This window comes from Limanda limanda, chromosome 8 (assembly GCF_963576545.1).
Source record: "Limanda limanda chromosome 8, fLimLim1.1, whole genome shotgun sequence".
In the NCBI taxonomy this organism is placed as follows: domain Eukaryota; kingdom Metazoa; phylum Chordata; class Actinopteri; order Pleuronectiformes; family Pleuronectidae; genus Limanda; species Limanda limanda.
This window is the reverse complement of record NC_083643.1, coordinates 3,489,232-3,511,645: the sequence shown is the minus strand read 5'-3', so window position 1 is coordinate 3,511,645 and position 22,414 is coordinate 3,489,232. Positions and strand designations below refer to the sequence as shown.

General features: G+C 41.0%; 2 protein-coding genes across 2 annotated transcripts; one reads left to right on the top strand and one right to left on the bottom strand.

Annotated features, from left to right (window-relative positions):
- Nucleotides 1-1,765: 1,765 nt before the first annotated feature.
- On the bottom strand, nt 1,766-15,467 carry LOC133009031 (coiled-coil domain-containing protein 73-like). The gene is made up of 16 exons (XM_061076433.1): nt 15,444-15,467; nt 10,946-11,017; nt 10,726-10,797; nt 10,608-10,643; nt 10,342-10,416; nt 8,383-8,472; nt 7,269-7,404; nt 6,796-6,875; nt 6,502-6,627; nt 6,316-6,375; nt 4,967-5,077; nt 4,706-4,846; nt 4,198-4,378; nt 2,375-3,564; nt 2,082-2,157; nt 1,766-1,956 (listed from the first exon to the last, which is right to left on the bottom strand). The coding sequence occupies exons 1-16, from the start codon at nt 15,465-15,467 to the stop codon at nt 1,766-1,768; spliced, it is 2,661 nt and encodes an 886-aa protein (XP_060932416.1).
- A 2,196-nt stretch (nt 15,468-17,663) lies between these two features.
- Nucleotides 17,664-22,021, top strand: LOC133008879 (DEP domain-containing protein 7-like). The gene is made up of 12 exons (XM_061076246.1): nt 17,664-17,730; nt 17,907-18,098; nt 18,224-18,365; nt 18,465-18,560; nt 18,851-19,041; nt 19,129-19,330; nt 19,443-19,594; nt 19,646-19,828; nt 20,425-20,567; nt 20,738-20,863; nt 20,943-21,018; nt 21,699-22,021. Exons 1-12 carry the CDS (start codon nt 17,664-17,666, stop codon nt 21,908-21,910), a joined length of 1,782 nt encoding a protein of 593 aa, XP_060932229.1. The 3' UTR covers nt 21,911-22,021.
- Nucleotides 22,022-22,414: the final 393 nt, after the last annotated feature.

Sequence of the window (22,414 nt, the reverse complement as noted above, 5' to 3'; positions counted from 1 at the left end):
TTCGTCCTCTCACTCAACACGTGACTTAACATTTGTCAGAGTTCTTCATTTCTAAAACAACTCTGAGATATCATGTGCATTACGTTCACTGTGTTGACCCGAAGTTAATATTAGATCACTCTCACATTCTGAGCTCGGGGTGATGTCTCGCCCTGAAGAGGAAAAGTCAGTGTGATGTAAAAGACACGTTTGTAAAGCTTTAGCACAGATTTCCCCCGAGGTTCAGTCAGACACATTCTATAAGATGATGCAGCTCAGGAGCCGAGGAACAGAGAACAACCTGCAAGCCATTTATTTGATAGAGAATCTTTTTTATAAACAGTCAATCTGACTTCCTCTGAGGCAGATTGTACGTTTACAGCAAACTGTGGCAGGTTCCTGCTCCAGGTTACGGTTTAAACTGTGACCAAACTCGGACTTGAGCTGCAGCTGTTGAAATTAAATTTGCCACAAGGCTTTAAGTTGAATTCAGACAATTGGGAATCGGTAATAAATCGCATAATCAGGAATTAATCAGTGTTTTATCTCTGTTGCCCCTGTGTTTCTATTGGATGTTGATACCTCTGTCCATTTGTTTGTTTGTCAGCCAGATTACGCAAAAACTATTTAAACTACTTTTGATGAAACTAGGTGGAAAGACGGGACATGGACAAAGAAAAAATATATAAATAATGAATATAAAGATGGATGGGAAAGCTCCAGGCTTAGCTAAACCCCTCTTCTTCCATGTTAGCTGATGGGACTAATCCAAAAAGCCAAAGTCAAATTAACTTTTCTCAAAGATGGTTTCTGTCATTTCAGGTAGCTCTTTTCACACTGAAGATTGTTCCAAGTGTTTCGTGTTTGTGATCAATTTGAATTTAACATTTGGTTATTTGAGGATATGATAACAGGTATTTGATAGAGAATCTTTTTATAAACAGTCAATCTGACTTCCTCTGAGGCAGATTGTACGTTTACAAAAAACTGCGGCAGGTTCCTGCTCCAGGTTACGGTTTAAACTGTGACCAAACTCGGATGTGAGCTTAAAATGATGAAATTAAATTTGCCACAAGGCTTTAAGTTGAATTCAGACAATTGGGAATCTGTAATAAATCGCATAATCAGGAATTAATCAGTGTTTTGTCTCTTTTGCCCTTGAAACTTGGTGGAAAGACGGGACATGGACAAAGAAAGAATATATAAATAATGAATATAAAGATGGATTTGACAGCTCCAGGCTTAACTGCCTTACAGAACATAAACCTCTCCTCTTCCATGTTAGCTGATGGGACTAATCCAAAAAGCCAAAGTCAAAGGAACTTTTCTCTAAGACGGTTTCTGTCATTTCAGGTAGTTCTTTTCACACTGATGAATGTTCATGTTTCGGATCAATTTGAATTTAACATTTGGTTATTTGATGATATGATAACAGGTGAAAATGTCTTGATTGACAGACTCAGGATATTTTGGCTTCATTTCTAGATCGTGGGAGGAAGTGGACGCGTCTTCCATCTTTATCTACAGCCTATGATTCGGAAAAAGGGGCGAATCCAAGATTTTCTTTTACCATCTTTAACTTTGTGAGATGGAGGATGTTTATTTTAATAAATTCATATTTATCCCAGGATATAATTCATGGACCTTAAACAAATCAGGCACATTTAGAGGATTGATATCAGTGAGTGTGTCTAACACACCTTGACTGACTTTAAGGCGACTGTTTGTGGAGATAAGCTCTCTACTCAGTAACATTCTTGTTGTTTAGTGTGAGGAATACTTTGGATTATGAGTTTTTGAGTACAAGCTGTCCTGAGAGTCTTCCTTCACCACAGGTTCTGTTACTGACCGTTTCTGCTGCCGTGGTCTGGTCCAGAACTTTCCACTCTCCCTGCCGCTGCCTCGCGGAGGAAGCTGTGTTCCCAGAGACACTGGAGGCATTCAACAGATCCGACGCCCCGGTAATCACCAAGGGGACTGAGAGGAATGAGGTGAGATGGCAGGAAGGTAAGAATGACTGATTGTTAGTGAGGGTGAGACATACAGATGTACCATAACTGCATGAGTTGTTATTTTAACTGCAGGGATCATACAGGCCCAACCTTTGCTGTGTTTGCTCGTAGGGAACATGGTGAATCTGCTGGGAGGAGGATTGAGGCTCTTGTTCTGCTCGGATCCCTGAAAAGGAACCAATGTTTTCAAGAGACACTGATTAACAACCCGAAAGTAGAACTAGAACTTGAACTAAGAAAATGAAAACACATTTTTTTAAATAAAATCTAACCTGATATATTTGGTAATAACTACTTTATACTTTAAATTAGTTTATATAGTTGAACTACTGAAAGATTGTCATCACGGCCTCTACATGGCTTCAGTTTCTTGATTTTACTACCTGAGCAAACTGATGCAGGACTGAGACCAGATCGAAAGACGACCTGGGTCCAGCTGAGGGGACGGACGTCTTCAAGTGAGTCTCACTTCTATTGGTCTTTTCACTTCCTGCGACTTCTGGTTTGTCATTTTTTGTTTGGTCCGGACGTTTGCCAGATTCAACGTCTTCAGTGTCCATCGTGATATCGACACAGACGTCCTTTAAATGATCTTTCATCTGTATAATCTCACTGTCGCAGTTTTCTTGTGTGTCCACATTTGCCTGACGTTCGCTCTTTGCACCAGAATCATCTTCATCCAGAATCAGAGACTTGCTCTGTCCCTTCTCTTGCTCTGAGATCTCCTGACTTTGAGGAAATGGCTGTGGTTCGACAGATGCTCTCACTAATTCACATTCTTCACTCGCGTGTTTATGACTGGATTCATCTGTTTGCTTCACGTCCCTGTTAAAGCCAGAGGGATTATTCTGTTCTGATTGTGCTGCAGTCGTCTCCAACTCGCTGATACTGATACTAAAGTCTGTTTGAGCAGCTGAAGGAAGCACAGCAGAGCCACAATCACTCAGAGGCTCAGCTGCTGATTCGTCGGCTGGCGTCTCTCCTGGGGTTTTCTCAGAGACTTGATGACTTGGATTCGGCAGCTGAGTGAGCAGCTCGGCGTCTGGAGTTTGAACCTCAACTTGTCGGACTTGAGTGACGGATTCAGGCCCATGATTCTCACTTCTTCGGCCTTCATTGGGACCCAGGGCGGAGAGAAACTGTCCTCTCTCTGTCCCACATCCCTTGTTCACATGTGTGGAGTCAGCGTCCTGCTCAGTGGATTCCTGACAGCGACTCTCCGGCCGGTGGGAGGGCTCAGAGACAACCAGTGGTGTCTCAGCGTCCATGAAGTCAACGACCTGCAGGGTGTTGCTCTTCTCCGAGGAGCAATCAGTGCTCGTCTGGGTCGGTATCTGTGCTGCTGGTGTCTGCTCTCCTGTCTTTCCTCTCTGCTCTGCCCCGTCTGACCCTTCGTCTCTGGTTTCACCCTCAGAGCTTCTGGTGTCCTCAGCTTCCTCCGCTGACCGCTGGCCGTCCTCTCGTCCGTCTGCAGGACCCGTTGTTTCGGCCATGAGAGTTCCTCTCTTCTCTGCAGTGCTCCGTCCATCTTTTGCATCTTCTCCTTGGACGTCTTCTCCATCCTGCTGCAGCTCTGTAACCGTTTCTTCCAATTTTTTGTCCTTTTCTTGTCCCTCATCATCCTTCTTTCCATGTTTTCCCTCATTCATCTCCGTGCTAATCACAAGATTATCATCAGAGGCAGAGGGTGCCATATGAATAGATTCTGAAATGACACCAGCATTCGTTAAGTGCTTGTTCAACCTAATGGTGTCATTGGTTGTTGTCACAGAATGACTGCAGGAGCTGGAGAGGTTGTTGGTGACATGTGGACGTGTAAACAGATCTGGAGAGTTTGGGGTTTCTTGTCCTGTAAGAAAATACAACGTACACTTTAAGAAAATAACATTTGTATTCATGCTGCTTGTAAAAATTACAGTTTATCAGTTATAACATAAAATGCTGAATTCTCAAATTCAGACAAGTGATAAAAGGTGTTTTTAACTTTGTTTACAACAACTATCCAAGGTGCGTTTTGTGGCTTTTATTAATACTTGAACTTGATCCCTTCTCCCATCTTTGTCTATAACAAAAAAACTATTGAACAGGTGAAAAGTGAAGTTATAACTAAACACATATCTGCAGCCTAGATAACCAATTACAAACATGAGCTGAGTATCAACTTTGGCTCCTACATCTACTGCCTGTTTATTTGTAGCTGGCTGACCTTCAGTCGCTCCAGTGGCAACGAGCTCCGTCACAGATCCTGTGTGGTCGAGACCTTCTGGTCGTCTCTGAGAGGAGGCGGCGTGCTGCAGGCGGCCGAGGATCAGAAGCTCATCGCTGGGTTCGATAGGAAGGACGACCTGGGTGGAATCGCTGAGGCGGCTCCGACTTTGGTTTCTCGTCTTGGTAGAGAAAAATAACAGAACAAGTCACATTCATCCAGAACTTCTACAGGACCTGCTTTTTCCATAACACATAGTTTTTACTCTGACAGAAGAGTCGTAAGGTGCAATGTAGGGTTCAGTGTCTTGCCCAAGGACACTTCGGCATGCAGACTAGAGGAGACAGGGTAAGAACCATCGACCTTCTGGTTAGAGGACGACTCACCTTTCCTCCTGAGCCACAGAGTTTAAATGTAACTGAAACAGCTTTGTCTTTGTATGCATACGTGTATTTATAATGACAATATGTTGTGTCTGGCATGGGTGTGTGCCTGTGTCTGTGTGTACCTCTAATTCCAGTATGTGCTGTGCCTGCTCTTTAGACAGCAAGGACACCTCCGTGTGTTTCTCATGAAGCTCGTCGAAAGCCTCCTTCGCCGATCGAAGCTCCTGCCGTTCGCTCTCGATGTCGTCCAGAAACACTTTCTTCTGTTTAACACAAACATGCACGTTAAAGACACGACGTAGATTCATCAGTAGTTTCCTGACATGACGTATTTAACCTGTCAGATGGTTCAGTGACACTTCAAACGACAGCTTCTCTTCTACCTCTTTGTCCCAGCTCGTCACGGAGGCGGCGTGGCACTCCATCAGTCGGGCCACCTTATCTTCCAGAGCCTTGCTTTTGTCTCGCATCACTTCGTGTTCCTGCTTAAGGGCCTGCAGTAAAATTAATCACCCATGGGATTTTTAATGCAATACTAAATTTTTATGTGTTTATTTAACGTGAACAGAGGGTCTTAAACAGGGCAGAGGAGAGAGAGGGCTTCCTGCTAATACAAATCAGTTGGCTTGTGACACTTTAATCCTGATTTTAATAATTTAATGAATGAACGGGTGAATTGAAAAGAAGAAGGGGGGTACAGAGAGAAGGAAAGAGAATAATAAACTGTGAGGCCGTAAATGGAGAATAAACACACTAACTATCATTCAGTTGCGGAGGGGATCACATTCACTAATGTTCACATTCACAGATGTTCACGTCGTGATATCACATTCATCACATTTACGAGAAGAAACGATGGCCGTCATTTATTTCCGTCCTCGTGTAAATTCTCTCCATAATCATTTAAATGGACCCTGAAAAATTCCTTGCGTTTTCAGATTCTGTTGGTGGTGCATGAGCTTGACTGGAGAGAGAGCCCCCCCCCCCCCATTACCATTCAAATCCATGGCTTAACAAATAAACCCTGGTGGATATAAACCAAATAAAGTTAAAAAAGGGGGAACAAGTCAAAAGTTACAGCTTTGAGTTTAGAGTAGTTTGCCTAGAAACTGTTCCAATCCACACACCTTCTCAGAAATAAAGTTTAATATAATTTTTTAATGCTATAATGCTCTGGTTGCTTTTCAGTGCTTTAAACAACGTTGAATAAAACACAATAATAAAACACAAATTCTACTGTTATTGTGTTTTGCTGTTACGGTTTTTAGTTTTTGCAATTATGCGTTTGTTTTGTTTCCGAGTTTGTGTTAAAATTCAGTTAATAAATCCCGACAAATAAGGTGGATTCAAGCTCTTTATATACTTAAACATATAAAATATATTGTTTATATATTTATCCACTAATGTGTCTTTGTACAAACTAGAATAGGAGGAGGAACTCTGGTACCTGCTGCTGTTCTTCTTGTGTCTGCAGCTCCAGCTCGACTCTGTTCACTGCCTGTGTCTGACTCAACAGAAGCTGCTGGTTGTGCTGCAGAGAAATCATTAACCTCTACACAAACACACACAGACACACAATATAATGTTAGACAATAGCATCCCAAAGAACACTACATATACTACATCACAGTTACAGGAACGACCAGGGTTGGAGTCAGAAATCCTTTTTTCTTCCGTAGCGAAGATCAGTTTAACGTGATGGTCACATGTGGTTTCCTTATTTTTAATTTACCTGCTTTTCTGCTCTCACAGCAACGTTCTCCTCCTGGAGTTTCTTGATAATTTCAGTTTCCTAAACATGTGACAGAAGTGAAGAAAACAATGAATTATGTTAATGTTTGATGTGATGTTTTGTTAACTGGCACATAGACTATATGACATTAAATAACAGTATTTATATTCACTGGTGGTCACGTACCTTCCTCAGTCTCTGGTGCAGTTTCTCTACATGCTGCTCTGTGCCTGTTTGACCGTGGTGGAACTTGTCATGTGTGACCGACATCATCTTGGTTTTAATCAGCTTGGTATTCACCTGCTCCAACTCCTGACAAGGAGAACAAGGTACTGGCAAACATTTCTAAAGTACAAAATGATCTGAGGGCACTGTTTTCGAAGTGGTTTTAAATTCCAGGTCAGGTCTCAGGACTCCTAGATTGGTTCTAGAACTGCACTTTATGGGTTTAGAACATTTGAAGGTTTCTTCATACTGTACCTTCTTCATGGCCACAATGTTTGCTTCTTGCTTTTCATTTGCAGAAGTTAGTTTCTTGTTGATTCTCATGGCCTCATCCACTGCAAAGAAGGCACATGGTAAGGGACCATCATTTATAATGATCTGACATGGCTGTGACTTAGTGGCACAAGGTCAGACAGGAAGAGACCTTTACAAATCAAAGAATATAACTTTCTATCCATTCATTAAAGAGAAACTTTATATCTGCAGGAAATAATGCAATGTTGAGAATTCTAAAAATCCTTTGTTATATAGTGTTTTAAATGGTTTCTAGCTCATTCTGCATACTCTTCAATAAAGTGAACACTACATAAGGTAGGTACTGTAGAACATTGTTAGTGTATTTATATTTGATTGTATTCTTGCACAATAGTGGAGCTTGTCAACAAACAAGGCATCTATTGTTACAACATGAATATATCGGCCATTCTGTGTATCCATCCATCCTTTACCATTTTGCTGTAGTGTCTCATGGCCCTTCTTGACCATGGCACACTGCCTGGACAGAGCACTGAATCGTTTCTCCACCTCCCCGAGCTGGTTCAGGTGACTGTCCTTCGACCTGCTCTGCAAGGAGAGTTTCTGCTCCTGCGGAATTTAAACAAGGAAAAAAGCACTTTCTATTGAGAGACAAATTAAACAAAGAACATTTGGTTAGACGCCATTAGAGCTGTAATTTTGGAACTTTGTGAAGTGAGATTCAAACACATTCTGAATTCTGTGTGGGAGTAATTCATGCTTTATACATTATTTTTGCAGTATTTTACTCAACTTAAAGTGTATAGTGATAATTCTTAGAGCCTTCTTGTGTTTCTCCATTCCTCCACACAATAGATAACAAATATCTGTTTTGTTTTAAGATTATTTATGTGTGGTTTCCAACTACATTTATTATGAATAGCATGCGTACATCATTTTCATTTTGAATCAGAGGTGCTGGTGTGCGTTATCCTGCTGCTTATCCCTGCTACTGGTCTTTATCGGAAGCTAAGCTCGCGAGCTGCCGGCTCTAATGCCGTCTGTCAAATGTTCCATGCAGCCTGCTCAGTTTAAAGACTTCCACAACACAAGAGGAGGCAGAAGGCAGAGGCACAGTTTGTCCGACACTGAACACGACAGTGGAAACAGCTGTCAGGTGATTGAGAGCTTGTGCTTTAACACAGCGAGCATCCGTCTCTCTCAGTGGGATGAAGGGTATCAAGCCGGCTCATGCCTCAGGGCCTTTTATCGCTCCTCAAACTGTCATTACAGTTTGATTGTCTGTATCAAGCTGATCAGATTCTTTTCCCACTCGCTCATTTCACTCTCATTCTCACTCCCTCCGCTCCTCCTCTACAACACGCCGGCGCTCGTCCACTCCCTCATTCTGCTGAGCCACTGTTATGAGGAGAAGGTTAAACCGAGCGAGGCTCAGTTATAAAATATTTTAATAGAGATATTTTCTCTGCTGTGCTGGCAGTTCAAAGTGTCACACACTCCCTATCTGTTACTCCTGATGAGCTCTTCCCTCCGAACCCATCCCTCCTTAGCACCGTTCCCTCATCCTCCTCTTTTAATTCTGCTCACTCCCACCAGCGCTCTGTCAACAGTTTGTGTAAGTGGAAGATTCTTCCTCACCAGCTCCTTTGATTTCTTCTCCAAGTTGAACTTCAGCAACTGTAAAACAGCAGTAAAAGAAAATCAAAAAAGATAAAGGCTTTCTGTTGCGGTCAGCAATGCATTGTGGGTTATATTGCGTGAATTGAGAGTTTCAGCACAGTCACCGAAGATGCATCATATTTCGTATTTATGCACATACAAATAACAATTAGTATAATTATAGACTGTTGAGTTCATCATCATTTAGGATCAGCCACTTTTTCTAAACTTGAAATTAATTCAGAGTTGAAATATATATTACATAAAATGAAATAATGTATATTATAGTAAATATTTCTGTGATATTTATTATTTATATAAAATGCCTATAATACATACATTCAAATAAAACTAAATGTGTTCCCTGTGTATTGATGTGCGCTCGTATATAATGATCTTATTCACTGTTGATTTGTCAAAAGAACACAAACATCAAATTAAAATTCTAAGAGTGCAAAGGTTACAATTATTGAAATGTTTAAATATATTTTAACAACTGCTTTACACAAGCAGCACTTATTAAAACCCAGAGAAGACATTAGATAGAAATTTTAAATTGTTGCAAGGTTGAAATTAATTTAGCTCTTTTTATAGTTTTAGTTGAATATTTGACGGCTTCTTCTTATAATAAATAAAATAAAATAACTGAATAAAGGAAACATGATTTTCTCATATGCAGCAGTGATGGAGGTTGTCAATGCTTTGTATAATAAACATTATAAAGGGATCAGGTTGAATATCTTATATGTATTATATTCAATGTTACATCATATATTATATTGCTATTTCTTTATTTTCCCTTGTTCACTTTATCTAATCTCCTCTAATCCTGTTAACAAAGACATCACATTACATGAGAGCAGGAGACGCTGCAGTACCTTGTTAATTTTAGGATCAAATGACAACCCCCTTTTAAAAATATAGCCTTAATTATCAATACATGTTATGGTTATTCCTCCGCCCCGGGTTATTTATTAACTAACTGCAATGATGGATTATGTGGATTTCATTATGGATTAATTGAACCATACTGTTCCGACGGAGCTCAAATTTGCAATTTAGCAGTTCATCAAGGTACGACAATTAAATCACTTTGGCCCAACTGCCACGTATGGGAAAATGTGTTTAAATTAAAGAAGTCCAGCCGACCGTGTCACAGGAATGAGCCCAAGCGGGCCTCACTTGAGCCAAACACTCCCAGATAGAATATCAAAAACAGTCTCTATTGTCTCTGTAGCACGGTTGGGCTGTTAAAGTGCGCTGGACCATGGGGACGGACGTATATCACCTCTGGGGTGTCAGGCCCGAAGACAAACGCTCTGGGAGCCAGACTGACTCGGGCCTGGGCATCAAAACACTACGTGCCAGAGTCTGGACGGACACGAGCTTTCTTTATATCATCAAACACGCTGGAGTGTTCGAGGGTAAAGATCTGTTTCTACTGATTTTACAGATGAAAGAAAGAAGTAAAGAGAGAAAGGAAGGTGACAGGATGTGTGTGTGTGTGTGTGTGTGTGTGTGTGTGTGTGTGTGTGTGTGGTTGTGTCTTTCATAGGCTCATCTCTAGGGACAGATTACAAACTGAAGAACAATTCATAGGGGACAGTTTGTGTCCAATTGAAGACAAATGTCATGTCACCAATTGGATAAAAAGGTGATTTTTGTGTGATATTCATCGAGTTCCTTTTAGCACTATTGCGGTTGTAATGATTAGATATAAATAATTAAAGTTAATTTGATTAAGCTTTTGTTAGTATCTATCTGTGAGCGCAGACACGAGACTGTTTCCTGCACACAGCACGTTTCAATCAGGTCGTATAAAAATCCCTCCATGAATTACACACAGTCAGAGAGAAGAGTCTGTATAAGTGTTGTACATCTCAGTACCTGCAGCGACCTCAGTTCTTCTTTCAAGTTGTTAATCTCCTTGTCCTTTAACTCAGCACTGACCTGGTATTTCCCCTGAAATGTTATATGATGAGTGACAAACGAAAAGCAGTAAATACTAAAGCACAGCGCGGAGGAATCTGCTCCGAGGGTCAAGATTGTGCAACTGAGATGAGTGAATTTACTGCTCCAGTAAAAACATGAATTGAATAAAATGCTGCGAGTATCTAGTTGACATTTTGGGGGGGGGGAGGCCTCTTTCGTACCTTCTCCTCCTCAACGTTTCGGATTTTGGCCTGAAACTTGAGGAGAGAAAATAAAATGATCAAAAGGATTTTAATGGATTGTGCGACGTCATGTTTAGACATAAATATAAAGACACACCTGGTTCTTCACACTGGTGAGTGACTCCGTGTGCTGATTCACGCCTGTTTCAATCTGATGCTGGAGGGATTCCTGTCACAGGAAAAACAGAAAATCTATTAAAACAACAAATTCATTTGTCTTTTCAAAAAAATAAAATATAATGAATATGATTTCCTATTGTATGTTAGGAAACATATAAATTAAAGATGCTGTGAAGACAATGAAAGTTGAGTCATACCCTTTCCCACTCCAGCTCCTGTTTCTCCAGCACCAGTTTACTGATCTGATCCTCAAAGTGCGTCTCTGCATCCTGCACCACGGAAACACCTCGTTAACTATTTACTGAACAAAGCTCATCCACAGACAGGGTGTGTAAAAAGATGGAGGACATGACGGCTCAAATCATCTTCGACCCTGGTGGGTGGCTGCGGTAAAGGTCCCAAACAAAAGAATCCGATTACACGTGAAATGATTTGTCTCAAAGAAGCTTTCTGTCATTTTCAGAATTTTTTATCACACTGATGTACGTTCAAGTTTTTATATTTCTGTTAAGTTTGGTTTTAATTAGTCAGATGATGGCCGAAAGATTATGATTAACAGCTGAGAATGATTCCAAATTGGTCATGTACATGTTTTTAACACTGCCACTCCATGCCAGATCAACAGCAAGATGGCAACGTTCGAAACCAGGATATTAGGGCTTTATTAAAGAAAATACAGACAAGGTGACCACATCTGATAAATAAAATAACAACACAGTAAATTAAGGTATGAAGACTCAAATTCCATGATATCCTCCACTCCACGGGCAGACAACTCTCTTCTGGCCCAAACTGCAAAGCGCTTTAAGTTTCCTTGGTTCTTTCCTGCGTATCTTTTGAGGAAGCACCCGGAGAAAAGAGGAACATTAGAAGGGAGGTGATATTTATGGAAAGTCATCCCTATCCTCCCTCTTCCCCTTGGATAAGGCAGGTAAAAGTCAATTGCTCTCTATATCCACAGGACTTTTTTATGTGCATGTGGGAGCTGGTTAACTCACTGAGTTTATTTTATAAGTTCCTATTAAACTATGCTACCAGCGTGGCACTGCACTTAAAAGAAAGGAGTGCACAGGAGATAAAGCTGTTACTTTGCCACACAGGAATAATTAGTGTGTGTGTGTTTTTGTGTGTGTGTGTGTGTGTGTACTACTTTTTATACCCTGGTGTGGACTTTAACTGAACATGAGGGGACGTGAGTCGCTCGTGGGGACAAAATGTAGGTTCCCCGACATGCAGAACATAGACTGTGCACAAAGATGCACCTTCTCCCAATTTCTAGAGATGAAGCCCAAAAATCCAAGACGCCAACGCTCGATGACGTCATCTGGAGCCAGAATCTGTGCATCGCTGGAGCCGTGCTATCGAGCTGCCGCCAAAACACGATCTCGACCAACCACGAGTCATTTTAACAGCATCAAATTACTAAGAACTTCCTAATATGACAAACATAATCTTTTAGAGTAGTTTATTTGACGTGCATTTTGACGTTTCAGTGAGCTCCATGAACCGTCTATTAAAATAGGCAAGGAAGGGTTGACCTATACTACAATCAGCCACCAGGGGCTGTCTAGTTTTGGGGAGTTGACATGTCGTCCAGCTTCTACAGTCTATGGTCCAGACTGGTTTTAGTTTTTAAGGTTCAGGTTGTTTTGGGTTAAGGGCAAGATTTAAGATTTAATTGTGAGGGTTAAGCTTAAGGTGCGAGTGAATACATTAAGTAAATGAGTTCTCCACAGTGAATCGTGAACATGTATTTTACAAAGCACACAAAAACTATATAAAACCTGGTAACTCATGTAAATAAAAGTAAGATACTGTACATGTAACTGAAGGTTGGGGGGACACTAAAACCAAATTTATATTTTGCTTTTACTTATTATGGGAAAATTCATGAGGGTTCACATCATATATTTGTCATGGCTGTTCATCTCTTTGCTGTTATATTGCTGTTCTGAATGGATGCTTTTTATGGGGCATTAAAAAAAGGATTTTAAAAAGTCTCTCTCTGTGAATAAAAATGTGAGGGTGTGTTTGATGGTTGAGTTGGAAGAAGTTTCGACCCAGTTTATCCCACTGCACCCGCTCCTGTGTTCCTACACTCAGGGTTAATTCTACCAGTACAACACAGACTAAAGCAGTGGGCCGTACCGTATAAAAAAAAGAAAGCTGTTGGAATTTGACCTGCTCAGGAATGTCCGGCACCATCATGACATCCTCTCGCTTCTTAACCTCTCCACCCGGTGAACAACGCACAACTGCAAAAAGCTGCTCTGATAACAGAAGCGCCTGAGGAGGATCAGCCTGATATGGCGTCTTGTGTCCGTATCCCAGTTAACACGGCTATAACAATAAAAACTAAATGACAACAAACGACCAGCATCCCATGTTTGCTCCTCTAACCTTTAAGCACACTGTGGATGTGTCGTCAGGTTGAAAGTACTTGCTGCAGGCAACAAACCATTATTTTTTACTTTTACAAACAGTTTTACTTTCTACTTATTGGTCAGAGGCCAAATGGCTGGTGTGTCCCCCATCTTGATGCAGCGTGCTTCAAACCCAGCTGGCTCTTGTCCAGACTGTTAAAAAAGAAGCAGCTGGTTTCCTCTACGGACACAAACCAACTCCTCGATCATTTCTATTAAATTATTCTGCTCTTTAGCTAAATGTCCTCTGCACTCTTCTTTCCAGTAAATAGGGATGTGACGCAGGTACACAGTAAGGAAGCAATGCTGAAATAGAGCTATCTTCTATATTCTGCACAGTTAACTCTTTAATTTCGTTAAACCCGAGTGATTTTAAGAAATTGCTCAAATAAAAGAAGAAACCTTTACTTTACATGCCATCATTTTAAGGGATCACCAGCTAGTCAGCTACTCAACATTCTAGTAATGTCCACACAAAGAGAGGAATTATAAAACCATACCTTCCGAATATGCAGCTCCTCTACAGCTTCAAGTAGATGAGTTTTAAATTCCAACAACTTTAGTAAGATGGTTCCTCCGCTTTCTCTTTGACATGAGGCGCTGGACAGAGACAGGCTCTCCTCTTCTCCCTGAATATGAAAAATGATAATGTTCTAATTAAGCTACTTCAAATATTAACCAAATGCAGATGAACTACATTATATGTCAAATTACTACGATGTTCATTTCTCCCTGCCTTCACTAGGACAGAGTTAATAGCCTAATTTTAAAAAGAGAAAAAAGTTTAACCACATAAATATGTGATTCATCACTTTGGTAATGTACAAAAACACAATATCAAGAAACATGTAGAAAATATGTTTTCAATATCTTTCAATAGAACTTTTTCACAGCAGCCATTTATGAAGTTTAGAGTCTTCATGAGTGTGATTGTTCACACCTGTGTTACCTTGTGTAGAAGGTCAAAATGGCTGCTGTGAAAAGGGTCTGTTCCGTGTATTAAAAACACGTTAAATTTAATCCTGAAATTCATAAACAGTTGATGTTATTCATGAAGTTGTGACCTACAGCTGTGTGTGGAGCGACGGTCCCAGACTCTGCACCAGGATCCATCGGGTTGTTTCAGGCCAAGGTCCCACTGAGCTTCCTCTTCCTGCTAATCAACAAAAAAAAAACACATTATTGAAGAAGGTTAATAGAATATGCTGTTTAATAAGCAGTAACACTTACACGCTTATAATTACGTCCTCATCTGCAAGTTTGACTGATAAATGATTTTATTAGAAATAATAGGCCGGCACATTAAAGCCTGGTAATGTTTCTCAATCACTGCAGTCTCACCTAACTGCTCTGGAACGACCATTAGGGGTTTTTTCCTTCTTTGTTTTACACCGCTTCCACTGCAGTGGGAAGATTACACCTTGATAAGCCTTCTAGGTTCAAATGAACCAGCCCATTGACACTAATAGGGGTCAGAGCAATAACACTGACTGAACAAATTGCGCTGTCAATGCTTTTTAAATTATCTAGGTTATTTAATTTGACCTGTGGATGGTCCTCTTCCACCGTCTCCGTCCCCTCAACACAGCCAAGACACTGACTGACACACACACCTACTGGAAAATATGACTATTTAAGTGGGAGGTCTCCACTAGCCACTGATCTCTTAATAGAACAGACCTTTTTTCTCCCATTTAACCTGCGCTGGTATCAATCATGTTGAGAGAATTAAATGATCCCTGCCAGAATTGGCTACTATCATAAAGTGACACTGTGACCCCAGGCAGAGGAGGCAGGGGATGTGCAAACGTGTGTTAGTGTGTCAAAGTGATGATGCACGTGTGTCTTCTGTGCATAGCGTGAATGTGTGTGTGTGTTTGACTCCGGGTGCGGGAGGAAACCACAATGTCTTTATTTGCTTCTCCTGTGATTCAGTTGAGCAGGTATTAACCACCGTCTCCAAGCCATGAAAAGACAAATTAAAAGAGCTGCCATCCATAAAATGGGAACGCTTCTATCAAACAGCACGATGCCTGTATTACCTACGGGTGAGTTATGTTAGTAACTGTGTAAAGCACAGAGGAAATAAAGTTGGAACAAAGCGCTGGGAATGTACTACATGTAATTACAGTGCAGCCTAAAACAACACAATGTTAAACCACGGCAGAAAGTGGACTTCAATGGCTGTTTTTACATTTTGTCATGACCTAGCATGAAAAGCACAGGTGTAAATAATAAAATCCTGGTTTGAAACAATAAAATTCCACTTTACTTTGATGGCCGTGGTGCTGTGCATGTTGGCACGAGGTCCGACCGGGACGCTGGAGTGGAACAGAGCCCTTGTTAAAGGTTATTAGTAACACCTGTGCTTTTCCTTCTCTAAAAAGCCAACATGTCTTTTACACGACACTCTGGAGTCTCATCATGTTAGAGGCTTTTTAGCCATTTATCAGTAAAGACTCTTTATTAATCCACTGCAGCTTTTAAATCCAGATTCCAAACGTTTCTATTCAACTATTTTACAAAATCTAAGATACTACCGTCATTGTATTATATTTTATAACTTTAAATATTTATATCAATTTGGATTACCCCTTTAACTTATTTTATACAGATGTATCCTTTATTTCTTTCCACACATTATTATTCTTATATTATTAATTGTTATATTCACAGTTTGTGTCCGTTATAAACCGTCTGTCATAACTTCACTATCTTGCACTAATCAGAAGTGGCACTTAGAATACTATTGTATTATCTTGTACAATGACAATAAAGAATTGTATTTATCAATTTCATTTCTTTCAGCTCTTTAACTTTTTGTTATTTAGATTTTTTAACTAATTATTTTAAATGGTCCTTTTTGACTTTTAAAATAATTTCTTTTAATTGAGTCTCTCTGTTGTTTTTATCACCCTGTACAGCACCTTATGAAAAACAACTGCTTTGTTGTGACTTGTTATATTGCAGCAAACAGCAACATAGCATATAGAATATAAGATAAGATAAAATCAGATCAGATAACATAAGTTAAGAAAAGTTAAGATAAGATAAGACAACATTACAGAAGCAAGAGAGCAGTGAGGAATAAACATCAGTAAATAATCAGTATAATATAAGGAGACATAAGGGAACAAATATATAAATGTAGTAAAAACTAATATATACAGTGTGAACATATGTACAGTGAATTATAAATATAGGTTAACTCTGAACTTAATGTGTAATTAAACTTAATGTAAGTCAGAGTCTCCTTTATCAGTTTAATTTAATCCTAAAGACCTTTAAAAATTATCTCCATAACAGATACAATTTCATAATGTTGTTTGCTTATAGTTGAAGCTCATGTTTCTAGTTTAAAATCTGATTTATCTCAGTGTTTGACTTTACACTCCGACTTCCATTTACTAAACTAATCAATTACAGCCTTTATCTGTTAAACATAACTTAGCATTTAGCACGAAGCTAGCTTGTAAGGGAAGTTAGCTAGCATAAACTTCCAATATGCTACCACATATAAAACAAATAATAATGTAATAAGTGAATTAACTGTAATGCGTATTACTTTAACGACATGTTAAGATTTTAATGTCACTGTATATTGCAAATGTCGTCGATTAGAGTGAATATCTGAGAATAAAAGTGGTTTAATGGAAGATATTTACCTTTAGGGATTAGCTCATTAGCCTGTTAGCCTGTAAGCTCCCGTACAAACGTCCGGTAAGAATCAGGAGGGGAGCTGGTTCCCCACAGCGCCCCCTGTGGCCAGGCTGCCAGGTAAACAAGCAGAACGTTTCTAAACAGACCAGTGAGTGTTTTAAATGTGTAAATTAAATTCTATGGTAAAAAATAAAAACCTTAAAATAAATTTAGAAACTAAAGGGCCTTTAGTTTGGAAACACCTGTTTTATAAGACCTTGTTTTTTATATACAGTGTGTAGTTCATGTGTGTACATTAGATGGTTATCGACCAGCAGACAGGGAAATGGAAAATAGTCGACTAGTCAATACACGAAATGTACACATTCAAATGTCTTCATTGCTTTTTATTATCAATGTGCAGATGTTATGGCTTTAAAATTAAATAGTACTTAATACAGGACGCCAAAAAACATTGTGTATTTAATGTTTTAAACCTGTTCAGCACTTATGTCCACAGCTGCTCTTTTAAACCTGCTTTATGAATAAACTATAACTGACTTTTACTTGACAGGACATCTTTACTTTGGAGGCTCAGTCTAATTTTTGCTTGAGCACCTGAAGGCAGCACGACTGACCATGTGTCATTTTCATCATTCATGAATAATGTACATTTATCATGAGTGCCATATTATGTTCTCATGTAAAATCAAGTCAGCAAGTGTTTGAGTCAGAGCAGTTTGCACAATAAAGCTCCTGCAGCCTGTGAGTTGAATGTGATTTAGTGATTGCTGCCATCTAGAGGTTCAAATTAAATACAGCACCAAACAAACACCGGAGGCCATTGTCCAACATGGCCTCAATCAAGGAGAGAGCTGCGGCCCTGAACCTGGCAGAGAAACTGTGTGTGCGGCCTCCAGGTGAGTTCCTGACTCACAGAGCTGCAGCACATCAAGGCCTGGTGGTGCAAAGGAAACACTCAATGCTGTGTGCACCAAAGAAAACAACAAGTTGTGTTTGCACAGAGATAAAGAGTCTCACTGCCTTCTTTCTTTGAGAAAGTGTGTTCACCTCCATGCTCCTCTGTGTCCCTCAGGCTGTGGAGTGTCTGGTCGAGCTGCCGGCCTCCAGTCCTCCTCCCTGTGGAGCGGCCTCCTGGCTCACCTCAGGTCCTCTGTGACCGTGAAGCGTCGACGGCTTCACCTCAAGTCCCACAGCGACTGTTTCCTCGGCTCAGAGGCCGTAGATGTGGTGACTGAGCATTTAAAAAACATCCAGGGCTTTGATGGTGTGTGTGGGGCAAGAAACTGGGTTTTACTCAGATTTGGATCAGCTAATTGGTGATCTGGTGGTTCGGTATGAGTCAAAATCATCCTCTTCTTTTTCTTTCCCTATATTTTATTTAAACTACAGGTGCAGACGTGTCTCGGGACAAAGTGGTGAGCGTGTGCCAGGCTCTGTTGGAGTGTAACGTGTTTGAGGCGGTGGGAACCAAAGTGTTTGGGAAAGACAAGAAGCAGGATTCCTTTCAAGACAGCAAGAGTTCCCTTTACAGGTACAGACATATATTTCTGTTTTCTTCTAACTCCAGCAGCAGGGTGATGTTCTTTCATTTCATCACAGTTACTCATTACTTTAAAAATGTCTCTCACAGGTTTGTAAACGTGCTCATGCCTTCGGTGGATGAGCTGGAGGGAGTCTTGCCGGTGAATGGGATTCAGAAACTCTTCTGCAGCGCTGCATCAGACAGGTACGGAGTCTAAATAATGTCCTTTCAGCTGCATCTGAGCAAATGTGTCAAAACTAGAATCATTTTTACTGTTAAGTAGGTTTTACAAGGAACCTACAACCTACAAGGAATTCATTTGGTGCATTGGAAAGATAAAGCAAATTAAATTTGAACACTTTACAATTAACAAATCTCTGAAAGACGTCAAACCTTTACCAACTTGTATCACATCATGTAGTCTAACTTGTACCAGAGTTTTCAGGAAGCTTCCCAACATGTCCCCTCTGAGTCGTGTGTGTTTTGCTCCTCAGGCAGGAGGAGCAGGTGCGTCCCACCGGGTCACATGTCCTCCCGTTAACTCCTGTCAACTTCGATAAGTCGTCCACCAGAGCAAAGCAGCCTGATGCTCATGTCACCGGCCGCCTCTCAGTGGAGGCCGTGGTGGACAACCAGAGTGTGAGTCCCAGCAAACTGCAGACGGACTCCGTGTTACCTCAGTCATGTAGGTCACATGTGTTAATTCACCATGGGAACAACCAGGTCAAGGTGTCTTTATTATTCTTATTTCTTGTCTCTCTCCCCTCCTCAGTGGTAGACGAGGTGTGGCATGAGCAGACCCTCCTCAGGCTGCTGAACCTGGTGGAGCTCCCCCTGCTGGAGGCGGTGCTTCAGAGCAGCCAGAACCTGTCTCCCCCCGCTCCGTCCCACCCGCTGTCCCACAGTAACCCAGACCTGATCTACAGCAGCAACCACCTGGACAGACAGATCCTCAAGGCCTTCAGGGAGACTCAGTGTGTTGGAGCTTTGAAAAACATGTTCTGTCTAAATTAAGAGCATATTTTTATTTTGCATGCATCTCTTTCAAATTTCCTTTTTTCTCCCTCTCTCCTTCCTCTTCATCAGGGAGGACAAGTGGCTGTGTGCAGCTCTGGACTGTCTGGACTTCCTGTCCGATCAGCCTGTGGTGGAGCTGAGCCGGGAGCTGCCTCACTGGTTCCCTCAGGACCAGGAGAGCTGTGACCAAGCACCTGCTGGTTCCATCAACCAGGATGGAGGTAACTGCCTCAGATGTGTGTCAGTGTGTGGGATCAGTCATCCCGACTGAGGATGTAGATCTTCTGTATTCATTCTGATTTGTGTTCCCACATCAGGTCTCTCCCTCAGTGGTCTGGCCCAGTGCAAACTGCTGGTGTACAGGACTCTGGTGAAACACTACAGTCACACAGACCAACCTCCACTTCTCCCGCAGCACATGACTGACTTCTACACCGCTGTCACTGACCTGCTGGGTAAGAGTCTCACACTCATTGATTGATTTATTTCAAGCATTTTTTAAACATAAAATATATATGTATAAAAAAACAGTAACAGTAAATGTAAACAAGGTGCTTGAGTGGTGAAACATTCAATTATTGCCCACAATAATCAATTCATCACTAGGGCTGGGCAAGTTAACTCGTTTTAATCGAGTTAACTCAAGTGATGAGTTAACTCGATTGTTTATCCGCCAATTATTTTCTTTTTTCCTGTTCTGCAGCAGTCAGCAACAGACTTTCACAAAATAAAAGCCTGACTTTCACAATAAAACAATAAATAATCAAACCTGAGTTAATGCGAGATAAAATAATTAATCGAGTTATCTCATCACTTGAGTTAACTCGATTGAAACGAGTTAACTTGCCCAGCCCTATTCATCACATGAGCAGGGTGCTTCTGTAGATGTTTCCCCATTCCTCTACACAATCATTCAAATATACCAGAGAACAGGAAAAGCATTGTCACCGATTTAAAGCCTGTTTGTATCTCTCATTAATGCACCTTGACTGATCCAATCACTGCTCACGTTCCTCAGCATCAGTTTCCCTCAAATCAATTTTTGTCCCAGTGAACGCTAAGTTAGACAAGGCCCTGGAAGCTCTGCAGCTGTGCTTGAAACTGCTGCCACCTAGCTGCAGAGACGAGCTGCGCAGGCTGCTCACATTCATGACTCTAGCCGCTGATCCACAAGCGATAAAACTGGATAAGGAGGTGAGAGCCGGTGACTTAATCTCATTTTGGATAATGCACAATTAAAAAGTGGTTGATGTGACGCAGCCTCTTGAGAAGCAGCAGGAGAAGTGGACTTTCCACCACAGCTCTTCTGCCTCTTTTCTCTATATTAGTACTTTGACGTTTAAGATGTGCTGTTGAACCCTCAGATGGAAAACAGATTAGCAGTGAAGAAGTCTTTCTCCAGAGCCATCGTCCGCAGCAAAGCTCTTTCCAAGGAGAACGAGGACCTGCTCGTGGTCTTCATGCTCAGCAACATAAAGGAAATCTTCAAGGTAAAACGGGAACACCGTCACTGCACGGACATCTTTAATAAGATCCTGTGCCACCAAGACACTTTTCTCTTTGCTACAGATTCCAGGAGCTCTGCACAAAGGAGTGAGTGAGAAGCTGAGCAGCCTTGTACAGGGGACGCAGCCCGATGTGACGGGTAAATGCACCAGTGTCCATCACCATAAGATAAGATGATTCTTTAATAGGCTGAGTTTCAGCAGCAAAGAGAACAGTCAAGAAAAAGACATCAGTAAAAGTAATAAAGAAGCAAACATGCAATGTAAACACAAGGAAATATAAATAAAGCAGAAATAGCACTTAAATACAAGATTAACACTTTGCTAATAGATCAGATCCTCATTCATCTTTAAACACAAGGATTGGGGCTGTTTACACTTTCACCATAAACTCTCATTATCATAAACTCTAATTATCCTCAATCGAGTTTACTTCTCACATATGAACAACGTAAAATCGCCAACGTGACCAAACCTGATTATCATTTCAGAATTTTGTCCAAATCCAAACTCTAATAAAAACTACATAAAATTACAGAAACCATCTTTGAGAAAAATATATTTAACATGCACATTAATTCGGCGCATGTGACATCTGATAACATGGAGAAGGCATGGTTTGTGACCTGTACCGCAGCCTGCCACCAGGGGGCGATCAAGGCGCTTTGGCTTCACTTTCATGTCGTTCTTCTTGTTGTAAAGTCAATAAATAGACAAACATGTGCAGCATAACTCCCACATGTTGTGTCATTGGAGTGTCACTGAACCTGACCTCACTGTTGACCCTGTGTTTTCCCTCCATGGTGATTCTGTCCTCCAGGCTCCACCTTGTGTCAGCAGGTCTCCAGCAGGACCTACACTGACGCCACGAAGGAGACCACCAAGCAGGAGCTGTGGGCTCTGCTGAACAACATCAACACCAACACAAAGAGCTCAGCCAAGGAGAGGAAGCGTCTCCTCGGACAGTTTTACCGAGCCCACCCGGAGATCTTCAACCAGTTCTTCGGTGACTCTGCTGTGAGCATGCTCTAGATTTATGAGGCCGGTGATAAACTCTGTCTCTAATATTATATACGCCACTGTCCATTCCTACAGCAGCTGTAAAGGAGTTTGTGACTTTTACATGTTTGGTTAGTTCTTGTCTAGTTAGATAAAAGCTAACTGACCTGAAAGAAATGTTTGCACTTGTATTTGCTTCCTTATCAAACAAAATAAATAAACAGTTGATATATTCTTGGCTCCTCCTGAAATGTCTCATGTCTGTCACAAGCTTCCCCTGGGGACAGATTTCACACTATACACCGCAGCTGCAGGACGGACGACAAACATCTGGATCAGAACATCGCTGATCTGAAACTGTATTAGAATGAAAAGTTGGACTTCCTGTTGACCTGCCATGCTGGACATGTTGACGATGCAACCAGCATGACACTCAGAGTTACTGTCAACATCATCCTGATGCAGTTTCCTGTGTGAGTGCGAGAAAACGGGCCTCTGTTTTATTTAAGTATTCTCACCCTCTGAGAAAATACTCTG